The 18,471-nt window shown below is 46.2% G+C and overlaps 1 protein-coding gene across 1 annotated transcript; it reads left to right on the forward strand.

Moving 5' to 3' along the window:
- Positions 1-2,170: 2,170 nt before the first annotated feature.
- On the forward strand, positions 2,171-7,769 carry LOC117694358 (homeobox protein Rhox5-like). Its single transcript, XM_034485206.2, has 6 exons — positions 2,171-2,234; positions 3,233-3,291; positions 3,946-4,027; positions 4,202-4,562; positions 5,181-5,226; positions 7,549-7,769. The coding sequence occupies exons 3-6, from the start codon at positions 3,949-3,951 to the stop codon at positions 7,693-7,695; spliced, it is 633 nt and encodes a 210-aa protein (XP_034341097.1). The 5' UTR covers positions 2,171-2,234; positions 3,233-3,291; positions 3,946-3,948; the 3' UTR covers positions 7,696-7,769.
- The last annotated feature ends 10,702 nt before the right edge of the window (positions 7,770-18,471 follow it).

The raw sequence follows: 18,471 nt of genomic DNA on the forward strand, positions 1-18,471 counted from the left end.
TTTCTGTGGAGTGTGTGTTGTGATGTGTGTTGTGTGATGTTACAGTGTATGTGGTATGGTGTTTTTGTGTATGTGGTGGTGTGTGGGGGTTGTAGTATGTGTGGTGTGGTTTGTGTGTTGGTGTGTGTATGTTGTATCGTGTCTACATTGCAGTGTGCTTGTGGTGTGGTACATGCATTGTGGGAAGTGTGTACTGTGCATTTTGGTGTGGTATAGAGTGTAGTTTGTGTGTGTATGGTATGATGTGTGGGTTTGGTGTGCTCGTAGTGTGGTGTGTGATTTGAGGTGTATGTGCAGTATGGTGTGTGGGTTGTGTGGTGTTTCTGTTTTTGTGGTGTGCTAAGTGTGTGGTGTGGTATTTCTATGTGTGTGTTGCAGTGTGGTGTTTCCATGTGTGTTGTGTGTGGGTTGCAGTGTTTGTGGTGTTTCTATGGATGTGGTGTGGTATGTGGGTTGTGGTGTGTTGTGTGGTGTGTTATTTCTCTGTGTGTATTGTGATATGTAGGTTGTGTGGTGTGAGGATTGTGGTGTGTGTGGTGTGATGTCGTGTGGTATGGTGTGGTATGTGGCTTGGGGTGTGTGCATAGTATGGTGTGTGGGTTGCAGTGTCTCTGTGGTGTGGGGGTTGTGGTGTATGATGTATCTCTGTGATCTGTGTGTGGAATGTGGTGTGTGTGGGTGTGTGTGTGGTGTGTTTCTTTGTGGGTGGTGTGGTGTGTGGGTTGTATGTGTGGTATGGTATTTCTGTGTGTGTATTTTGGTGTGTGGTTTGCTGTGTGTGTGTGTGGTGGGCCGTGTGGGTTATGGTGCATATGTATGTGTGTGTTTTGTGGTGTGTATGTTGTGGTGTGTAGTGTGTGGGTTTTGGTGTGTGTGGTGTGGTTTGTGGTGTGGTGTGTGTGTGTGTGTGTGTGTGTGTGTGTGTGTTGGTGCTTGACATCTGAACTTGGGGCCCAGTAAATGGTAGGCAAATACTCTGCCTCTGAGATACAGTGGCACATCCCCCATCCCCAGAATACGGCTTTTATGACTTAAGGATGTTTACTAAACACTACAGCTGGAGGCCTTCAGGAAGCCTTTGGGAACTATCCATGTTGAAAGGTTCAACAGTAGCTGAGAACGCTGCCTTTTACCTTTATTTGTGGCATATGGGTCACACTGCCCTCAGTGCTATTGAAGGAGCAAGGAACCTTCAGTTTCTTGGCTCCCCAGCTGGCCTTACATGCCTGAAAAACTGGAATTCTTATTCTTTCCCCTGAGCCAGGCCTGTTTGTGAGCCTAGCCTGTGGTTTCAGGAAGAACCTCAGGGGTTGACTGGGCTGCTCCGAATTCCCAGGACACTTAGGAGCACAGCCAATGACATCATCCCAGTGGTCTCTCCTCTTTAGACGTTTTTTTTTACCCAAACAGCTGTTATGTAACCTGTAATTCCCTATAGCTTCGTATAGTTACCTTTGAGTGTAAGGAGCTTCAAATTGGTCACCTCTGCCTAAGCAAATGGTTAAGTATTTTAAATCACCACAGGTAAAGATGAGGCACAAACTGAGATCCATTCCTCACTAACAAAACTGCCAGAACAAAACAAAACCTTCCCAATACTATCAGAGACAAGAATGAAAATCTATTAATTCTGCTTCAAGAAAATACACACTAATGAATTTCTCAGACTCAAATAGGAATATGTGCACTTTCTCAAGGGCATGTGGTGTTTTTTTTTTTTTTTTTTTTTCAGGGTCTCACGTACCCAAGGCTGGCCTTTAACTCTTCCTTTGTCTATGTCCAGAGATCAGGGATTGTAAGTGTATAACATCGTACTCAGCCCAAAGCACATATTTAAAGTTAAGATTTTTACCTAGGAGTTTCATCTTCCTTAAAAGTGGGAAATTGCGCTCAAAATTCTTCTTTTACTTTATCTTTTAAAATATGTCCCTTTTCTTCTTCTTCTCCTCCTCCTTCATCTTCTTCTTTTCAGTCTCTCTCTCTCCTCTCTCTCTCTCTCTCTCTCTCTCTCTCTCTCTCTCTCTCTCTCTCTCTCTCTCTCTCTCTGTGTGTGTAGGCGTCATTCTGATGCTAGGTTCTGTTCCCCTATTGGTTCTTGATCTGTCAGTAAAGAAGCTATGGACCAATTGCTCTGTGGAAAGAATAGGCTGGACTTCCGAGTCTCTGGAGGAAAAGAGACAAGGAGAAGAGACAGAAGTCGCCATACTTTGGAGAGAGAAAAGCCAAACAACCATGTGAGATATCGGGAGGAATGGTGGCCTGTGGCCGCTCTTATAAATGGGTGGTCAGGGATGTTTAGCAGGGACTACAAGCAGGTGGTCAAGAATGTTTAGCAGGGACTAGGTGTAACTGAACAACTAAAGTTTAGGGCAAAGGGAGAGGTGCGGAGATAAGACTATTGATAAGGGCATGGTTTTCCAGGTGGGAGATAGTAACGCCCAACAATTGTGTCAGAGGGCAAGTTTAAAATGAGCAACCTGTGTGTGTGTGTGTGTGTGTGTGTGTGTGTGTGTGTGTATGTGTGTGTGTGTGTGTGTGTGTGTGTGTGTGTGTGTGTGCTTGTGTGTTTTATCCATGGATTTACAGTTCAAGAGAAGCTGGGTGGAGGCTAGTAGCTTGGCCCATTTCCGGAGTTAAGGCGTGGCAGCTAAAGTTACATGCAATGTGTATGTGTGTGTGTGTGTGTGTGTGGCGAGTGTGTGTGCGCACAGACACGTGCACTCATGCCTACTTGCTTGAGCCCATGTGTGTCTGCCATGGTACTCGCGTGGAAGTTAGAGGCAACTTTCAGGAGCTATTTTTTCCCTTCTACCATGAGTCCCAGGGATTAAACTCAGGGCCTCAGGCTTATATAAGTACTTTCCCAATTTAAGTCTTACTGGATACAGGTTAGGGGGTTCCCTGTAACTCTGGCTCTAGGGTATCTTGTAGCCTCCAAGGGCACCCACGCATGTTCCTCCAGCTGTGGTGAGGTGGACGTGATAGAGCCGTGAGAGGCTGTGTGTCCTCAGTGTGTAGATTCTTTATGCCCTTGGGGATTAGCACCTCTTGCTGCCAGTCCTATCTCTGGGTCCCTCCTGCTGAGGTCACTTCCTCACAGTTCCTGTTATCAATGCTGGGCCTTTATGACCCTCTCACTTCACCCTGTTCTCTTTCTTCCTGCTTCTGCTGCCTTTCCGCCTTTCCGCCTTTCTGGCTCCCAGCAGTCTCACACTGTCCATTTCCTCTCCAGCCTTCAGGATCACCTCCTGCGTTCCCAGCTGGACTAGAGGAAACGCAAAGAATCCTCCGGTATGTATGCTCATGGCACAGGGGGAGCGGGCTGAAGGGCGGTAGCCGGAGCCAGGGATGGGCAACAGAATACTGGTTTTTACAGTAGTCATTAAAAAGCCGCTTTTGTATCTCTCTCTCTCTCTCTCTCTCTCTCTCTCTCTCTCTCTCTCTCTCTCTCTCTGTACCGACATAGGCCTCCATATTTTGGGTCAGCTGACTCCTCTAGCCTTGGTGAGATATCTTCCCAGAAAAAGACTTGGTGCTGAACTGTACAGACTGAATTAGAGGGAGGGAAGAAAGCCCCTGTTTGATCTCTGGAGATTTGTTATGCATACATATCTTATCAAAGCCAGAGGAGTCAGCTGAGCTGTAACTGGGCACCCCAAGTTCTGCACACCCACATGCCCACAAACCTTGTCCTTTTTGCAAGCACATCATGCTCATTACATCCCCAAACTGCTGTCACTTGTGTACCCCAAGGGCTCAGCCCACAGGAACGGACTGTGAGCAAAACACAAAGACCAGCCCAGGGTTGGATACATTGTAACCTGACTTAGGTCAGAGGAGATCCCTTTCAGGTTGAGGATTACGGATCTCATTCTGTTCCCGGGGACACTAGGGGTCCAAGCTCAGAGTCTGCAAAAGCATAACTTCATCATTGATCATATTCAGGGTATGGAAGCTCAGGGCTCCAGTGGCAATATCGCCGGGTTACTCTGCCTGGGAGTCAAGGAAGACTCGGAAGAACAGCGTGGTAAGTACCTGTGTTGAGTTGGTATTTTTTGTGGTCTCTGGGAAGCAAATGTGCCCTGGCCGAAGTGAGCGGAGTGCCGGTGCCCTTGTCAGCTCAGTCTGCGGCTTTCAGATCTTTCCGCGCAGACTGAGCTCCAGTGTCCTGATCTCCCCTGTTGTGTTTTCTTTTTTCCAGATGTGAAAGCAGAGGCTTTCTTTCAGGCTGGAGAAGGGGGAGAGGAGAAAGGGGCACAGGGCCAGCCTGCAGTGGGAGCAGTGGGGACAGAAGGCGAAGGAGAAGAATTATGTGGAGGAGAAGGCCACTTTGGTCTTGGTGCTCCAGGTCCTGTGGGTGATGGGGACAAGGACGGTGGCACCAGGGCTAGTGGCATGGAGCAGGAGCAAAATGAGCCAGTTGCCGAGGGCACTGAGGGCCAGAAGAGTGTAAAGCCTGAGGATAAGCAGATGCCCCTCCAACGCCCGACGTCCATCCAGAGGCAGCTGGAGGAATTAGATGCTCTTTTGCAACGCAGTGATTCCTATAATATCCCATCAAGGTAAGAAGATTGTCCGGCTTACTGCCCAGTTTTCAGGGAATACATGCTAGTTCTAGGTGTTTTTTGACTTTTCTCCCAAGGCCTTTAGTGTCCCCTGTTGAAATAAAGGGCATCTGAGAACTCTAGACTGCCTAGCCCCCTCCCCCTGTGGGTGGGTTCTGGGGCATGGTGAAAGCTATGGTAAGTCTGAATAGAACTGTTTTCGTGCTATATTTTTTGCTAAATGAATCTGGTTGGAAACGGAGCGATGCAAGGCCCTAATAGAGGAAGGTGGGCAGCCTAAGGTCTGACTGGTGAAGTGAGGGTGGGATTCTGCCTCTGTTTGAAATTTGACTACACCTCCACATCTCTTGATTGCTTCGTGTACTTTTAATTATGTTAGACCATGACTTGTTTTGATTAATGAATATTTTAGGAGATTCCCATTAAAGTTGATACCAGGTGGTAGAGTGGGTGAACTCTGGGTAAATTAAGACTCAAAGGTGGATGTTACAAACACTGTTGGGGGCAGGAGGAAGGGTTGACAGGGTACACATTCAAAAATGAATATGAAGTACTTTGCCTATTTTATTTCATCCGTGCTGCCATAGATTGAACATGCACACTTTTTCCTTTTAGGGAGGATCTTGATAGATGGATGGATATCAGTGTGTCCAGAGTGCAGGTAGGTAATCTGAGAAAAGCGATTTGGGAGGATAGGCGTGCCAAACCTCATCTGAGGTCTTGGGCACCTATTTGAAGTCGGAGTGCTGCTGCTCCCTTGATTTCAGCGGGGATCTTTAAAGTCTGTGAATACAAAATGGAGTCAGAAAGGTCCAGCATGGAAGAGCATACACGCTAAAGGGACAAAGAATATTATGGAGCTAATTTAATCTTCACATACATCCATATATTACACACACACACACACACACACACATATATATATATATATATATATATATATATATATATATATATACATATATATATATATCATAGTAAAATATAAATGCATGTGTTAAAATTATATATACATTTATACCTCATGCGAATATAGGCTTGCATAAAGTATGCGCATAGACATACTTCTTAAAAATGTTCAAATCCTGTAACAGCTGCCCTTTACACAATGTTTGGGTTAAGTACGGTGTAGAAATCATTCAAATTTATATAAATCTATGAGCTTTGTGGTATCATTTTCGGTAGCAAATTTAAGCATCAATTCTAGGACGAAGGAGGGAATTTGTAAATCTTCAGCCATTGTAGCGAATAATGCACAGGCTGAACCCAGTACTAGTGTTACCAGCATGTGTTTAAACAGACTGCTGAGAATGGGGGACAGCAGCTGAGAATGGGGGACAGCAGCACAAATTATGAACGTTCACAAGTGCCTGGTAAAGCAATAGAGTGAATGACAGGCCTGAATTAAAGTTGCCTGGTATATCTTGCTGTGTCTTCCTGACATGTAAGGAATCCACAAACAATGGTGTTTGTCTATAATGCCGGCACCCTGGAGGTGAAGACGGAAGATTAAGGCCAGCCTGGGCTACATGAGACCCTGTCTCAAAAGCAGACACATGCCCACAGCTTAAACCTTCACATTCATGTTTTTGAAACTACCTAACTTGTTCGTGAATAGCTTCCTGACAACAGAATTCTTTTTCCCTCCCATACCTGGTAGTATCATGAAGAACTGGTTTGTGTGATTGTTGATGGTGTGTGTGTGTGTGGCGGGGGAACTAGATCTCAGTGTGGGCTAGATTCTCACCTGGGGTGGTTGGAAATACTTTTTCCATTTGCTTAGGCAGCAGTAAGTGAATCTGTAAGTCACTGGATTCAGAAGTGATCTCTCCTGAGAGCAAGGGAAGCTCCAAGCAGTACAAAAGTTGTTCCCACCCCCTGTGCCTTCTTCACTAATGGAAGGGCCCTGAAGGTTTAGGGGACTGTGCTTCTAGAACAATGGCTGAGCACAGCAGGCCTCTGAGGCTACAATCACAACCAGATCTGCTCAGGGCACTCAGGGCACAGGGCGAGGCTCTTTTACTTTCTCCAGCATTTAAATGCAGCCCCAGAAAGGAGAAGCTCAGGGTTACAGAGCTGCCTTGCCTTATTTCAGTTTACCTCATCAGTGTGCTCTCAACTGAGGGTAGAGTGACCCACACGCCAGCCACAATGCAGGGGAAAGAGGACCTTTCTAAATGCATTCTCAGGTGTTTTAACATGCATGTCTCCAAAAAGCTTGTCACAGACACCTCCTGCTCTGGTTTCTAAGCATCACCAGAAGTGTATCCTGAAAGTGTTCTGGGAGTGAACATGGGCCTCATTTCTCTCCCTGGAACTGTTTGTAAACTCTGACTACTGCTGTCCTGGAACTTCCACCATGAGCAACACTGAATTTACAGAAGGTCTACTTAAAAGGGAGAAGCACGCCCACTAGTGACATAGGGGAGAGAGAGAGAGAGAGAGAGAGAGAGAGAGAGAGAGAGAGAGAGAGAGAGAGAGAAGAGAGAGAGAGAGAGAGAGAGAGAGAGAGAGAGAGAGAGAGAGAGAGAGAGAAAGGATTACATATTACATTCAGGGAGAAGAGCTCTTTGCCTCAAGTGCTATGAGTTTTGAACTTGGAAAGCGATGGTAAAATGAAAGCTTCATTAACCAGGAGTGTGAGAGGGTAGAGCAAGTTAACAGGTCTTGGTTTAGCTTAGCTTTGGTTTTGTAGTCTAAGTTGAATAGTAACAAGTGTTACTATTGCCCCAATCACTCACTGAAATACAAAATGAAGGGCTTCTTTGTGAGCTAAGATCTCACTGGTTGGGCTGAGCATGTAACACTGGGAAGAAGCATGTTCTCCAGCATACATTAGGCCCTATGTTCGATCCCTAGTACCTCAGAGGAAAAAAAATGCCATCAAAACATCCGTGCTTATGTTCAAAGGTATGTGTTTTTGTTTGTTTCTGTGGAATCCTGTTTAGTGTACTGACTAAGCCCTTTATTCTTCTGATTATAGAACTGGTTTAAGATGAGGAGGGCTGCATTCAGAAGAAATAGGAGGAGAGCACCAATCCCTGAACATTTTCGAGCAACATCTGAGTGCCCTGTTTGTCGTGGAGTAAGATGGGGGGAAAGATGTCCTTTTGAGGCACCGAGATTTTGACCACATATGCCATCCATGACAACTGTTACTTTTCAGCAATTCTGTCAGCAATAAAGAGGTGGATTCTCAGCATGTTTGTTCCATTGCCTCTGTGATTACTAACATATTGCCTCAAATATCTTAGTGATTCTAGTATTGTGGAAATGCCCTTTAAACATGGCATAATTGAATCACCTGTCAGGCCACGGAAGGGTATCCTGGTTCTTGGTTGTGCGTGTTCCCTCCTCTCCTCCCCCTCCCTATAAAAGCCAGGCTCCCCTGGCTTTGGGGGTGGGGGGGAGTGAGAACCATCTACACCCATTCACCATGCCATGAACAATAAAGCTTTGGAAAATTCCTGGACTCCACGTGTCTCCTGGGCCTGCCGTCAGGTTCCCAGCCTTTGGAACCCTGAACCTTGCAGAGGCAGCCTCTTGCCCGCCCGCAGCCGCTGCCTGAATGTGGGACCCTGCCGCTGGCCCTCGAGACTTTGTCCCCCACCCCCCGCACCCCCCCACCGGACTCCCGATTCACTCTACATCAGAGAAGGTCCACAACTATAGTAATGGGTTACACTGACCTACACATTCTCCTTTGTCACTCACTGTCATTGTGAATCCTGCTACTATTTGTAAGTCTATTATGGTGTTGTAAATGACTGGGAGGTGGGTTGCTTCCCCGAGGATGGACTCTGTACTCTAGGAGGTTGATGCTTGCAAGGTGATTCAGGTGAGCTGTGAGGTAGGGTGAAGGCAGTAGGAAAAGTTAGGTAGTGACCACTTATGGCCTGTTATGCTCCAAACAGGGTCCCTTATGAGGCAAGAATCACAGATTCACCTCTGCCTTTGTCCTGGGCACTCGACCAGGACTGAAGTAGTGCAACTATATCAAGAGTGCCCGTCGCCTCATGGATTAATATCCAGAGTGCCCTTTCCCCTCTATTCATTCATTCATTCATTCATTCATTCTACATCCTGATTGCTGTCCCCTTCCTCCTGGTCCCCCCCTCACAGTTTCTCCCCTCCCATCTTTCTCCTCTGAGAGAGTGGGGGCTACCCCTGAGTATCCCCTGTTCTGGCAAAGGGAAAAGACAAGAGTCAAGACTACCTCTCACTCCATGGTGGATTAAAGGGACACAACAATGTCAAGAGTGTCTGGCGCCCTCTTGTGGGATAAAGGGGAACAACAATGTCAAGAATGCCTGTCACCATCTCATGGACATATAAAGGGGTATAACAAAGTCAAAAGGCCCGTCGCTCCTCTGTGGAATAAATGGAAATTACAATGTCAAAAGTGCCTGTTGCCTCTGTGGACTGACTCTCCTAGCTAGGGCTACTTTTGCTATGATGGAACACCATGAATCAAAGCAAGTTGTGGCAAAAGGGTTTATTAAAGGAACACTCCCACATAATAATCCATCAGGGAAGGAAGCCAGGACAGGAACTCATGCAGGGCTGGAACCTGGAGGCAGGAGCTGATGCAGAGGCCACAGAGGGGTGCTGCTTACTGGCTTGCTCATCATAACTTGCTTAGCCTGTTTTTTTAAAAAATATTATTCTTTAATTTTTTTTTTTACAATCCAGTTGATATCCCCCTCCCGGTCTGCCCTCTGACTGTTCCTCATTTCATACCTCCTCCCCAGTCTCCAAGAGGAAAAAGGGGCCAGAATCAGGTGTGGGAGGAGACGGTGGTGATTTACAGAGGGTCAGGAAATTGAACAAGAGGTGTGTAGCAATGGGGGATGAGGAACTGGGGGTAGCCACGAGAAAATCCCAGATGTCAGGAAAGCAAGAGGCTCCCAGGATCCAACGGGGATGACATTAGCTGAAATTCCCAACAAAGGGGAGAGAGAGCCTGTAGAAACCATATCCACAGGTTAGGCACAGCTCCCAGTTGAGGGATGGGGCCATCCACCCATCTCAAAAATTTTAACCCAGAAGTGCTCCTGTCTAAAGGAAATACAGGGACAAAAAGTAGAGCAGGGACTTAAGGAAAGGCCATCCAGAGACTGCCCCACCTGGGGATCCATCTTGTATACAGTCACCAAAGCCAGACACTATTGTTCATGCCAAGAAGTGCTTGCTGACAGGAGCCTGATATAGCTATCTCTTGAGAGGCCTTGCCAGAGCCTGACAAATACAGAGGTGGAGGCTCACAGCCAACCATTGGACTGAGCATGGGGTCCCCATTGGAGGAGTTAGGGCAAGGACTGAAGGAGCTGAAGGGGTTTGAAATCCATAGGAAGAACAACAATATCAACCAACCAGACCCTCCCCAGAGCTCCCAGGGACTAAACCACCAACCAAAGAGTACACATGGAGGGAGCAATGGCTCCAGCTGCATAGGTAGCAGAGGATGGCCTTATTTGGCATCAATGGTCCTGTAGAGACTTGATGCCCCAACATGGGGGGATGCTGGAGTGGTGGAGCAGAAATAAGTAGGTAAGTGGGGGAGCATTCTCTTAGAGGCAAAGGGGGGGATGGGATAGGAGGTTTGTGGAGGGGAGACCGGGAAGGGGGATAACATTTGAAATGTAAATAAATATCAAATTAAAAACAAACGAAGAAAAAAAGGAACCCAGGACACCAGCCCAGGGTGATACTACCTACAATGAGCCAAACTAAATGGTAATGACAGTGTTGATTGTTTTTCACACCCCTCCATGAAAAGGCAAAGTCAGGAGTGCCTTTTACCCCTTCTTGAACTAGATGGGAACCGAAATGTTTTTGTCGCCCCCTAGTGGACAAAATAGGAATTACAATGTCAAGTGTCCAGTTCTTGTCGCCCCCTAGTGGTCCAAAGAGGAATTACAATGTCAAGTGTGCCTGTTGACTCTAAATGAAAAAAAGAAATAAAAAAGGCAAGACAAGGAAAGACCACAACTGCTCCTAAATATGGTGGAGGAGAGGTTTATTGTAGGGTAAAAGGGAGACATAATCAGAGTGGTCATGACCAGACTGAGCTGAGCCATGTGGGGAAAGAGGGAGGGAAAGGGAGAGGAGAACAAGATGAAGCAGCCAGGAGGCCCAAAGGTAAAGGGGCATGTAACCAAAATTGTTGGATTACATAAGGTAGCTCAACCACTGGGCTGGAGAGTTTAGGATAGAGGGCAGGTATGACAGCCAGGAGAGCTCTTGTAACATGTAAGGGTGGGGGGATGCTGGGAGAACCTGGTAGTCAAATTCCACTTTGATATCTTAAATAGGACCCCAGCCATTTGTCCAAGGTTTGAAACCAATACTTACCAATTTCCACCTTTTTTAGTGCAGTGATAGCTCCTATGTTTCAAAATTGGCATAATGGAAGAACTTTATTTTTTGGTGTTTGAGTTTCTAGTCACTGATCCTTTTACTCTTTCTGTTACTGAAGCCACAGACAGCAGAATTTGTCAAAGGAAAGCCTACGGCTGTCACCTAGGTGAGAGTGAGAAGCAAGCCTATGTGCATCTTGTAGGGAAGAAGTAGTCAGGGGGAAATTGATGCTGTGCTTCCATAGATAGAATTTTGCTTGAGACTGGTCTCACTATGTAGCTCAGGCTATCCTGGAACTTGCTATGTTGACCAGCTTGGCTCATAACTCACAGAGATCTACCTGCTCCTTTTCCCCAGATGCTGGGATTCCATTCTGGGTTCCCACAGATGTTCTTATGTATATCATTACAAAGTCAGAAGGGTGATAGTGAAGGGCAGAAATAGTGACAAGCTTTTAGGTCGATTAAAAATGATTAAAATGAATTTACTAATAAGCATATTCAGAAAATATTAAATTAGGTGAAAATAAGAAATGGAGTTGAGGGGTGTGGCCACAGGCATCTCTTTAAACACTATAGGGAGCCAAAGGAGATAGAGGCATACTTCTAACTTGATAACACATTAAGTTTGCTGAAGTTTTGCTTTTGTGAACTTGCTGCCTATTCACTAAAGCCCCTTCTTATCAGAAGAAGCAAGTGTTTGTCAGACTGCCTTGGAGAAATGACCTTGTTCCTGCTCAGAGAGCAAGCCTTGCTTGTTTCAAGATAACAGGAACTGTGCTTGTTTGTCTCTGTGAATTGGCCAAATTTCCCAGAGAATGTGAATTGAAGATAATTAACAACCGCAGTTTCTCCCTGATTCTGTAAACGAGCTTAATTGTTCCATGGAGGCACCGGCTTGACTTCTCCATGTTCATTGAGTTGTATAGGAGTTGTCTTCAGCAACGGAGCCTTGTCATCAGTTTGGGGAGAGCAACCTATAGTCTTGTAAACAGTCCAGGTTGTTTGGATACTCCTAGGGGACCCCTTTGGGTAACAACTGAATTAGATGTAACCCAGTCCCAGCACTAGGTGCTTCATTTGGTGACAAGAGATGTCTCAAAATAATGCAGGAGATCAAACCTGTACATATTTTAGGAAGCTTCTACTGTATGAAGTTTCCATACTACTGCTCAAACTGGCCTTAATTTTAGGTGTCTCTTTCCTTATTCCCTTCCTCATTTGCCCCTCTTTGCTCTCCCTGCCAACTTGACCCTTCCATTGCAGGCCCCTATCCATAACTATTCTATTTCCCGTTCCCATGAAGATCTGTCCCACCTTGTCCTTTGCTCTATACCTACCCTCTGTGATTCTACAGACTGTAGTATGCTTATCATTGACTTACCAGCTAGTAGCCACATATAAGTGAATACATACCAGATTTCTCTTTCTGGGTCTGGATTATCTCATTCAAAATGGTTTTTTTCTAGTTCCATCCATTTGTATGTGAATTTCATGATTTAATTTTTTTTTTTTTTTTTGGTTTTTCAAGACAAGGTTTCTCTGTGTAGCCCTGGCTGTCCTGGAACTCACTCTGTAGACCAGGCTGGCCTCGAACTCAGAAATCCGCCTGCCTCTGCCTCCCAACTGTTGGGATTAAAGGTGTGTGTCACCACTGCCTGGCTTGATTCTTTTTTTTAAATAGCCAATTTGACTTAAGGCCCACTTCACAAGGTGGAACCTATACCTGACACAGCTTTGGTGACCAAGAACCTGAGACTAGATAGCCCAGGGGACCTAGGGGAAAACCAAATGTTACTGTTCTACTAAATGAATGTAGCAATAAAATTAGTGCTAATGACACTGTTGTATCCTCATAGATCAGTGTCCTTCTCAACCACCATCATCAGAGAAATGTCCTTCTGTAGCAGATGGGAACAAATACAGAGACACACAGCTAAACACTGGGCCCAAAGTGAGACCTTGGAACACACAGCCCTAAATGTGATGTCTCCATCAAAATCCCTCCACTCAGGGTTCAGGGAACCCTGCAAAAGAGGAGGCAGAAAGAGTGTAAGAGCCAGAGAGTATGGAGGACACCAGAAGAACAAGGTTCTCTAAATCAACAGTATCAAAACACATATGAACACACAGAGACTGAGGCAGCATGCATGCGGCTTGCGCGGGTGTACGCCAGATGGCGTCCTCCAGCTGAAAGAGGAAAAGGACACATGGTCCCGTCCCTAAGCCATAAGCTATCTCCAATTGATAAACACTGGCAAATGAAATTTCGTTTTCTGCAGGGGAGTCTCACTGAGGAAACAAAGTACTCTTAAAGGTAAGCTGCATGCCCAGAAGTAATGCCCCAATTCAAAGGATCTCATCAAGGACACATTTGAAGGTTCCTTGTCTCATAATGTCATGTCAGAGCTTCTTCTTCTTCTTCTTGTTCTTCTTGTTCTTCTTGTTCTTCTTCTTGTTCTTCTTCTTCTTGTTCTTCTCCTTCTCCTTCTCCTTCTCCTTCTTCTTCTTCATTAAATTTTTAAAAATTTCTCTCTTTTTTAACCCTACAGTTCCTTTGCACATATATCATGGCTTCTAGTTTAGCATCTTTATTGGATTCCAGAGTGTGTGAATGAGTGCCTCTCTGTGTTTGTATTTGTTTCTTGTCTCTTTTCTTGGGCCCTTCTCCTTCTGTTTGTCAGTTTTGTCCTATTCTGAAGCCTGCTTGTTTTCTAATCAGAGGGAGAACGAACGGGAGTAGATCCAGATGGGAGACAAGGTGGGAGGAACTGGGAGGAGTAGAGGGAGAGGACATTGTAATCAGGCTATATCATGTGAGAAACAAATCTATTTTCAATATATGGGGAGGAAAGATACCCTTGGGTATATGGGAGGGGGGCTTGCTTAATTGCTCAGAAAATGTAAGGAGTTGAGATGCCAGAGCCAGCTGTAGGCGAAGATATGTGCAAGAACACACTGTTAGAACTCTTCTTTTATAAACCGTGGGCATCCTTTAATTGAGCCCGTCCTGCTCACGCACTAGCTAGGATCTTGGTATTGGATTTCTGCTATCTTCTCTGAGTACCTGGCTGAATCACTTGCTAGAACGAGTTCTGTCCCCATACCAATAAGAAGCAGGTATGCTAGAAAGCTGAATGACACATAAATGCTCTACATACGTTTGAGAACTGGTTACATCATTATTTCCTTTTATGTGCATTGGTATTTTGCCTGCACATAGGTCTGTGTGAGGATGTCAATCCCCTGGAACTGAAGCTCCAGTCAAGGTGTGAGCTGCCACGAGGGTGCTGGGAACTGAATCTGGGTCGTCTGGAAGAGCTGCTCTTAACCACCGAGCCATCGCTCCAGTCCCTGAAAAATTCCAACAGAATTTTAACAGAAGAACATGAGAAATAAATAGGAGATCCAAGGAACTGTTAAACCTGAAAAACAAAATCATTGTTATTGTGAAGTGCTGTTTGTGTGAACTTTCCTTTCCACCAAAAGCATTCCTCTCAAGAGATATGTGCTTCATCATTTTATTCACGTTTTCCTGGATCAAGTCGTGCTTCCTGGATTTCAAAACGCTGCACCAGGAAGCAAAAGAAGACAACAGAACGTCGACAGGCCAGAGCGCATTGATCCTCAACCCCGCCCCCCGCCCCCTGCCCCCTTCCCGCGCATGCGCACAGGATTCTCTATGTTTGATTTTCCTTCTGAGGCAGAAACAGGATCTGAACAAGGGGAAAAGAGACGAGTGAGCTGCTTTTGCTATAAGTTCTACTTTATAAATGTGAGGGATGGTCATTGCAAAGCATGCGCGGAAGAAAGACGGAAATGGGTGTCTCCCAGGGACAACTAAAGTAGAGTTACCCAGCTAAAGTAGAGAGACCCAGCGATGGCGCTGTTGAGCAGCTAATGAATTTGTTTCATGCACATTGTCCTACCTCCACTCACATTAAGTCCCTGCCTGTGACCATCAGGCCATGTCACGATGCTTTTCATATGTGCTGAGACTCAGTCTGATCTGTTCATGAATAATTGAAAGGGTGGGCTGTCCCTGAATGAAAAGACTTCCTAATATAACAAGCCAACACTATAGAAGGTGAAATTGTTTTGATTATAACTTGCAGGATGAATGTTTTCTTTCACGTCTCAAATTTCTGTTGTGTGTGTGCGTGTGTTGTTGTTGTTCTTGTATGGTTTTTCAAGACAGGGGTTCTCTGTGTAACAACCCTGGTCATCCTGGGTTCGTGCTGTTGAGCAGGCCCCGCCTCAAACTTACAGAGAGCTGCTTGCCTCTGCTTCATGAGTGTTGGGATTAAAGGAGTGCACCACCATCACCCAGACTTTCTTAACTCCCTGTATTTTCTACATTTAAAAACTCATCTACACATGCTCTTTGTACAATTTTAAAAACAACAAAATCCAGTGTACCAAACAACTAGATCCAAATGGAGTAGTTGCTAGCCTGGCTGTGTTGGGATGCTGCTGACACAGAGAGAAAGGGGCCATGAAACCTGGGTAGACCATCCTCTGCCACTTGGACCTGCCATGTGGTAAGTTGGGAGTACCGAAGTACCCGGACTCAGGCTAATCTTGCTGGCTTTGTGTCTTCTGTGTACTATAGAGAGCCTTTGTCTTGCTGTGCTTTTCCTCAGCTTGTTGGGTGACTTCAGGACCCTTTACCTCTCTGTTTCACTTTCCATGCCTGTAACACAAGGGTATTTACTGCTGGGCCTGGGCAGGGCCTCTACTGGACAGAGCAGTGGACAGTGTCTCCTGTTCCTCAGACTCTGGAATCAGAGGTTTATCCCAAGTTAGCATATGGAACATTAAAGGTGTTGTCTCTGTGGGCAAATGACCTTGCCCCCATTCCAATATGTGGATCTGTGGAAGAGCTGTGACTGGGGGGAGGGCTGCCTTTCTATCTTGCAGCAACTTCCTGCAGGCCAGCTGTGTCTGCGCCTGCGTGTGAACCCAGCACAGAATACCAGAATCCCCTGCTCAGAGCACAGATGGATATCTACTTACCGGCACCCACCACCCCCACCACGGATGGCTGCAGGGCCTGTCAGTTTAGAGAACCTGTCCCTCAGGAATGTGTGCTGATAAACTCCCAGAACACCAGACCCCATCCTCAGTGAGGTGAAATCACTTTACTCATGGTGCCTAAGGGAATATGTGACCGTAAAAAAGGACAAAGGCCACAGCCTGAGTCATACTGAGGCAGCCATTTGCTTTTCAGAGTGTGGGGCTGAGCCCCAGCAGGAGGGTTTGTCTCAGATTCATCATGGTTTTAGCACTCCAACATTCTTAGCAACCCAACATTGCTCCATTGTTTTCTTTCTGGGAAACAGGTCAATACTGTGTCAATAGGTGAGAGGAGAGGCTGAATTTCAGGCCTGTGACCTCTAGCGAATCCAGGGCTACCCGGCCTTGCTGTGACCTCTAGCGAATCCAGGGCTACCCGGCCTTGCTGTGGCCTGTGACCTCTTGCGAATCCAGGGCTACCCGGCCTTGCTGTGGCCTGTGACCTCTAGCGAATCCAGGGCTACCCGGCCTTGCTGTGGCCTGTGACCTCTAGCAAATCCAAGGCTACCCAGTTTTGCTGCCACAGTGAAGCTAGAGGGATTGTCAGAGTGGGGCTAGGTACAGTTTCCCAACTCTGGGACAAGGGCAGCTAAGATGGAAGCAGGGTCACCTTCTGAGGCTGGGAGTTGGGAAGGAAATCTCTCAAAAATCTAGGTGTATGGGCCAGGTAGAGTCTATACACGGAGTCACAAAAGGGTCTCATGGGGTCTCCCCAAGGGCAAGTGTACTCACCAGTGTGGGTTCCTTTCCAACCTCAGGTAGCACCCGTGCCTCAGTTTACCCACCTCTTAGATGGAAATAGTAGTAATTAACATCACTTCCCACACAGCTGTTGGTGCTTAGAGTAAAGCCGGTCTTTCTCCATCAGCCCTGCCACGTGCTGGACCAACAAGTTGAGATCAACAGGGCTTTTTGAGTCCGTCCAGCTGGACTGTAGGACCAGCTGACGGTGGCATGAGTCCTGGAAGGCTGCTGTCGTATGTTACTGGCTGGTAAGCTGAACATGTCTGTTTGCTCCAGCCAGATAAAAATAGTGAATGGGCAGGGAAAAACAGTTGTTACTGGATTTAATGCTGCAACACCACAGGAGAAAGAACAAGGGGCTATCTTCCTGTAAACTCACTAACAGCCTTAGCGGGCCTGCTTACGTCATCTGAGAAGAAATATTTCCCCAATCACCGTCCCGTGTCTTAGCCATGGAGGATTATGTTTGAACCAGTCTTAGCCCTTCCCCTTTAACAGAATCACAACCTCTGCTAGGCCTCCAGGGGCAAGTTTTCCATCATCTCCCTTAGGTGGGAAAAGTTGCAAAGTCATCTAGAGTTTGCTAAGGTCAGAAGCATAGGGGGCTGTACTTTCAGGAGCTAGGACAATCAGCTCAGAAACTTCCATGATGTTCTCAGTGTTCTCTGACCATTCGAGACCTGCTTGCTCATGGCTCCTTAGTCAAATGGTCCCATTTTCTAATATCTTTGCTTCCTTACTGGAAAGTAAACATTAGAACAGATACAAATAACCTAACTCTAAAGAGTGCCTCAAGGGGATGATGAAGGGCAAGAAGCTCATATCCAAGGAGGCTTCATTGAGAAGGCAGCCTAGAAGTGTGACCCAAGAGCCTGAATGTGCTCAGCCAAGTGCCTTCTCGGGGATAAAGATTATGTGGGTGCCTGTTGGCTAGTGCTCTTGGCGATCTGCATTCTCTCTGCCTCAGTGCGTCCAAGGGTAAGAAACACAGACAAACCTCTCACAAGCCTCTGCTACAGTCTGTAGATTCCCAGCACCGCAGTCTGCATGTTGGGAGTTAGATGTTTCTGGGCTGCTGTGGTAGAACGCGCCTTTTTGCACGCTGTCCTCCAGTTCGTTTTTGTTTTTCAAGGGAGCCTGTTCGCACCCTCAGAGTTATCCAGCTATTTATTTATTCTGGATTGAAGCGAGAGGGGTCAGAGGCTCTGAAAAGACTCAGAAAGCTGAGCCAGATGGTGGAGCAACATCTTTAATCCCAGCACTTGGGAGGCAGGGGCAGGCAGATCTCTGAGTTTGATACCAGCCTGGGCTAGGAGTGAGTTTCAGGGCAGGCAGGGTGACACTGAGAAACCCTGTTCTCAAAAAAAAAAAAAAATGAAAAGAAAGAAAGAAAAAGAAAAAAAGAAAAAAAAGAAAAAGAAAAAAGAAAAGAGACTCCGGAAGCAAAGGAAACTTACTAAGTTCAGAAGAGTCCCAGCATTGACAAGAGTCCTCCCAAAGGTTGTAAAATAAGTGAATGAAATTCTGGGGAGAGGGGACTCCAGACACAGAGCTCCAGGGACACAGCTATCATAAGCTGTTACTCATGCTATGGTGGGACTTTCAATGATACAGCTACATTTGCGTGACCTATGCTCTTGTAACCTCACATACTTTCCTGTTTGAAGACTGGAATACACTGACCAGTTCACTGGGTGGAACACATAGTTTACCATAGGTGAATCCAT

This window comes from Arvicanthis niloticus, chromosome X, assembly GCF_011762505.2.
Source record: "Arvicanthis niloticus isolate mArvNil1 chromosome X, mArvNil1.pat.X, whole genome shotgun sequence".
NCBI classification, from domain to species: domain Eukaryota; kingdom Metazoa; phylum Chordata; class Mammalia; order Rodentia; family Muridae; genus Arvicanthis; species Arvicanthis niloticus.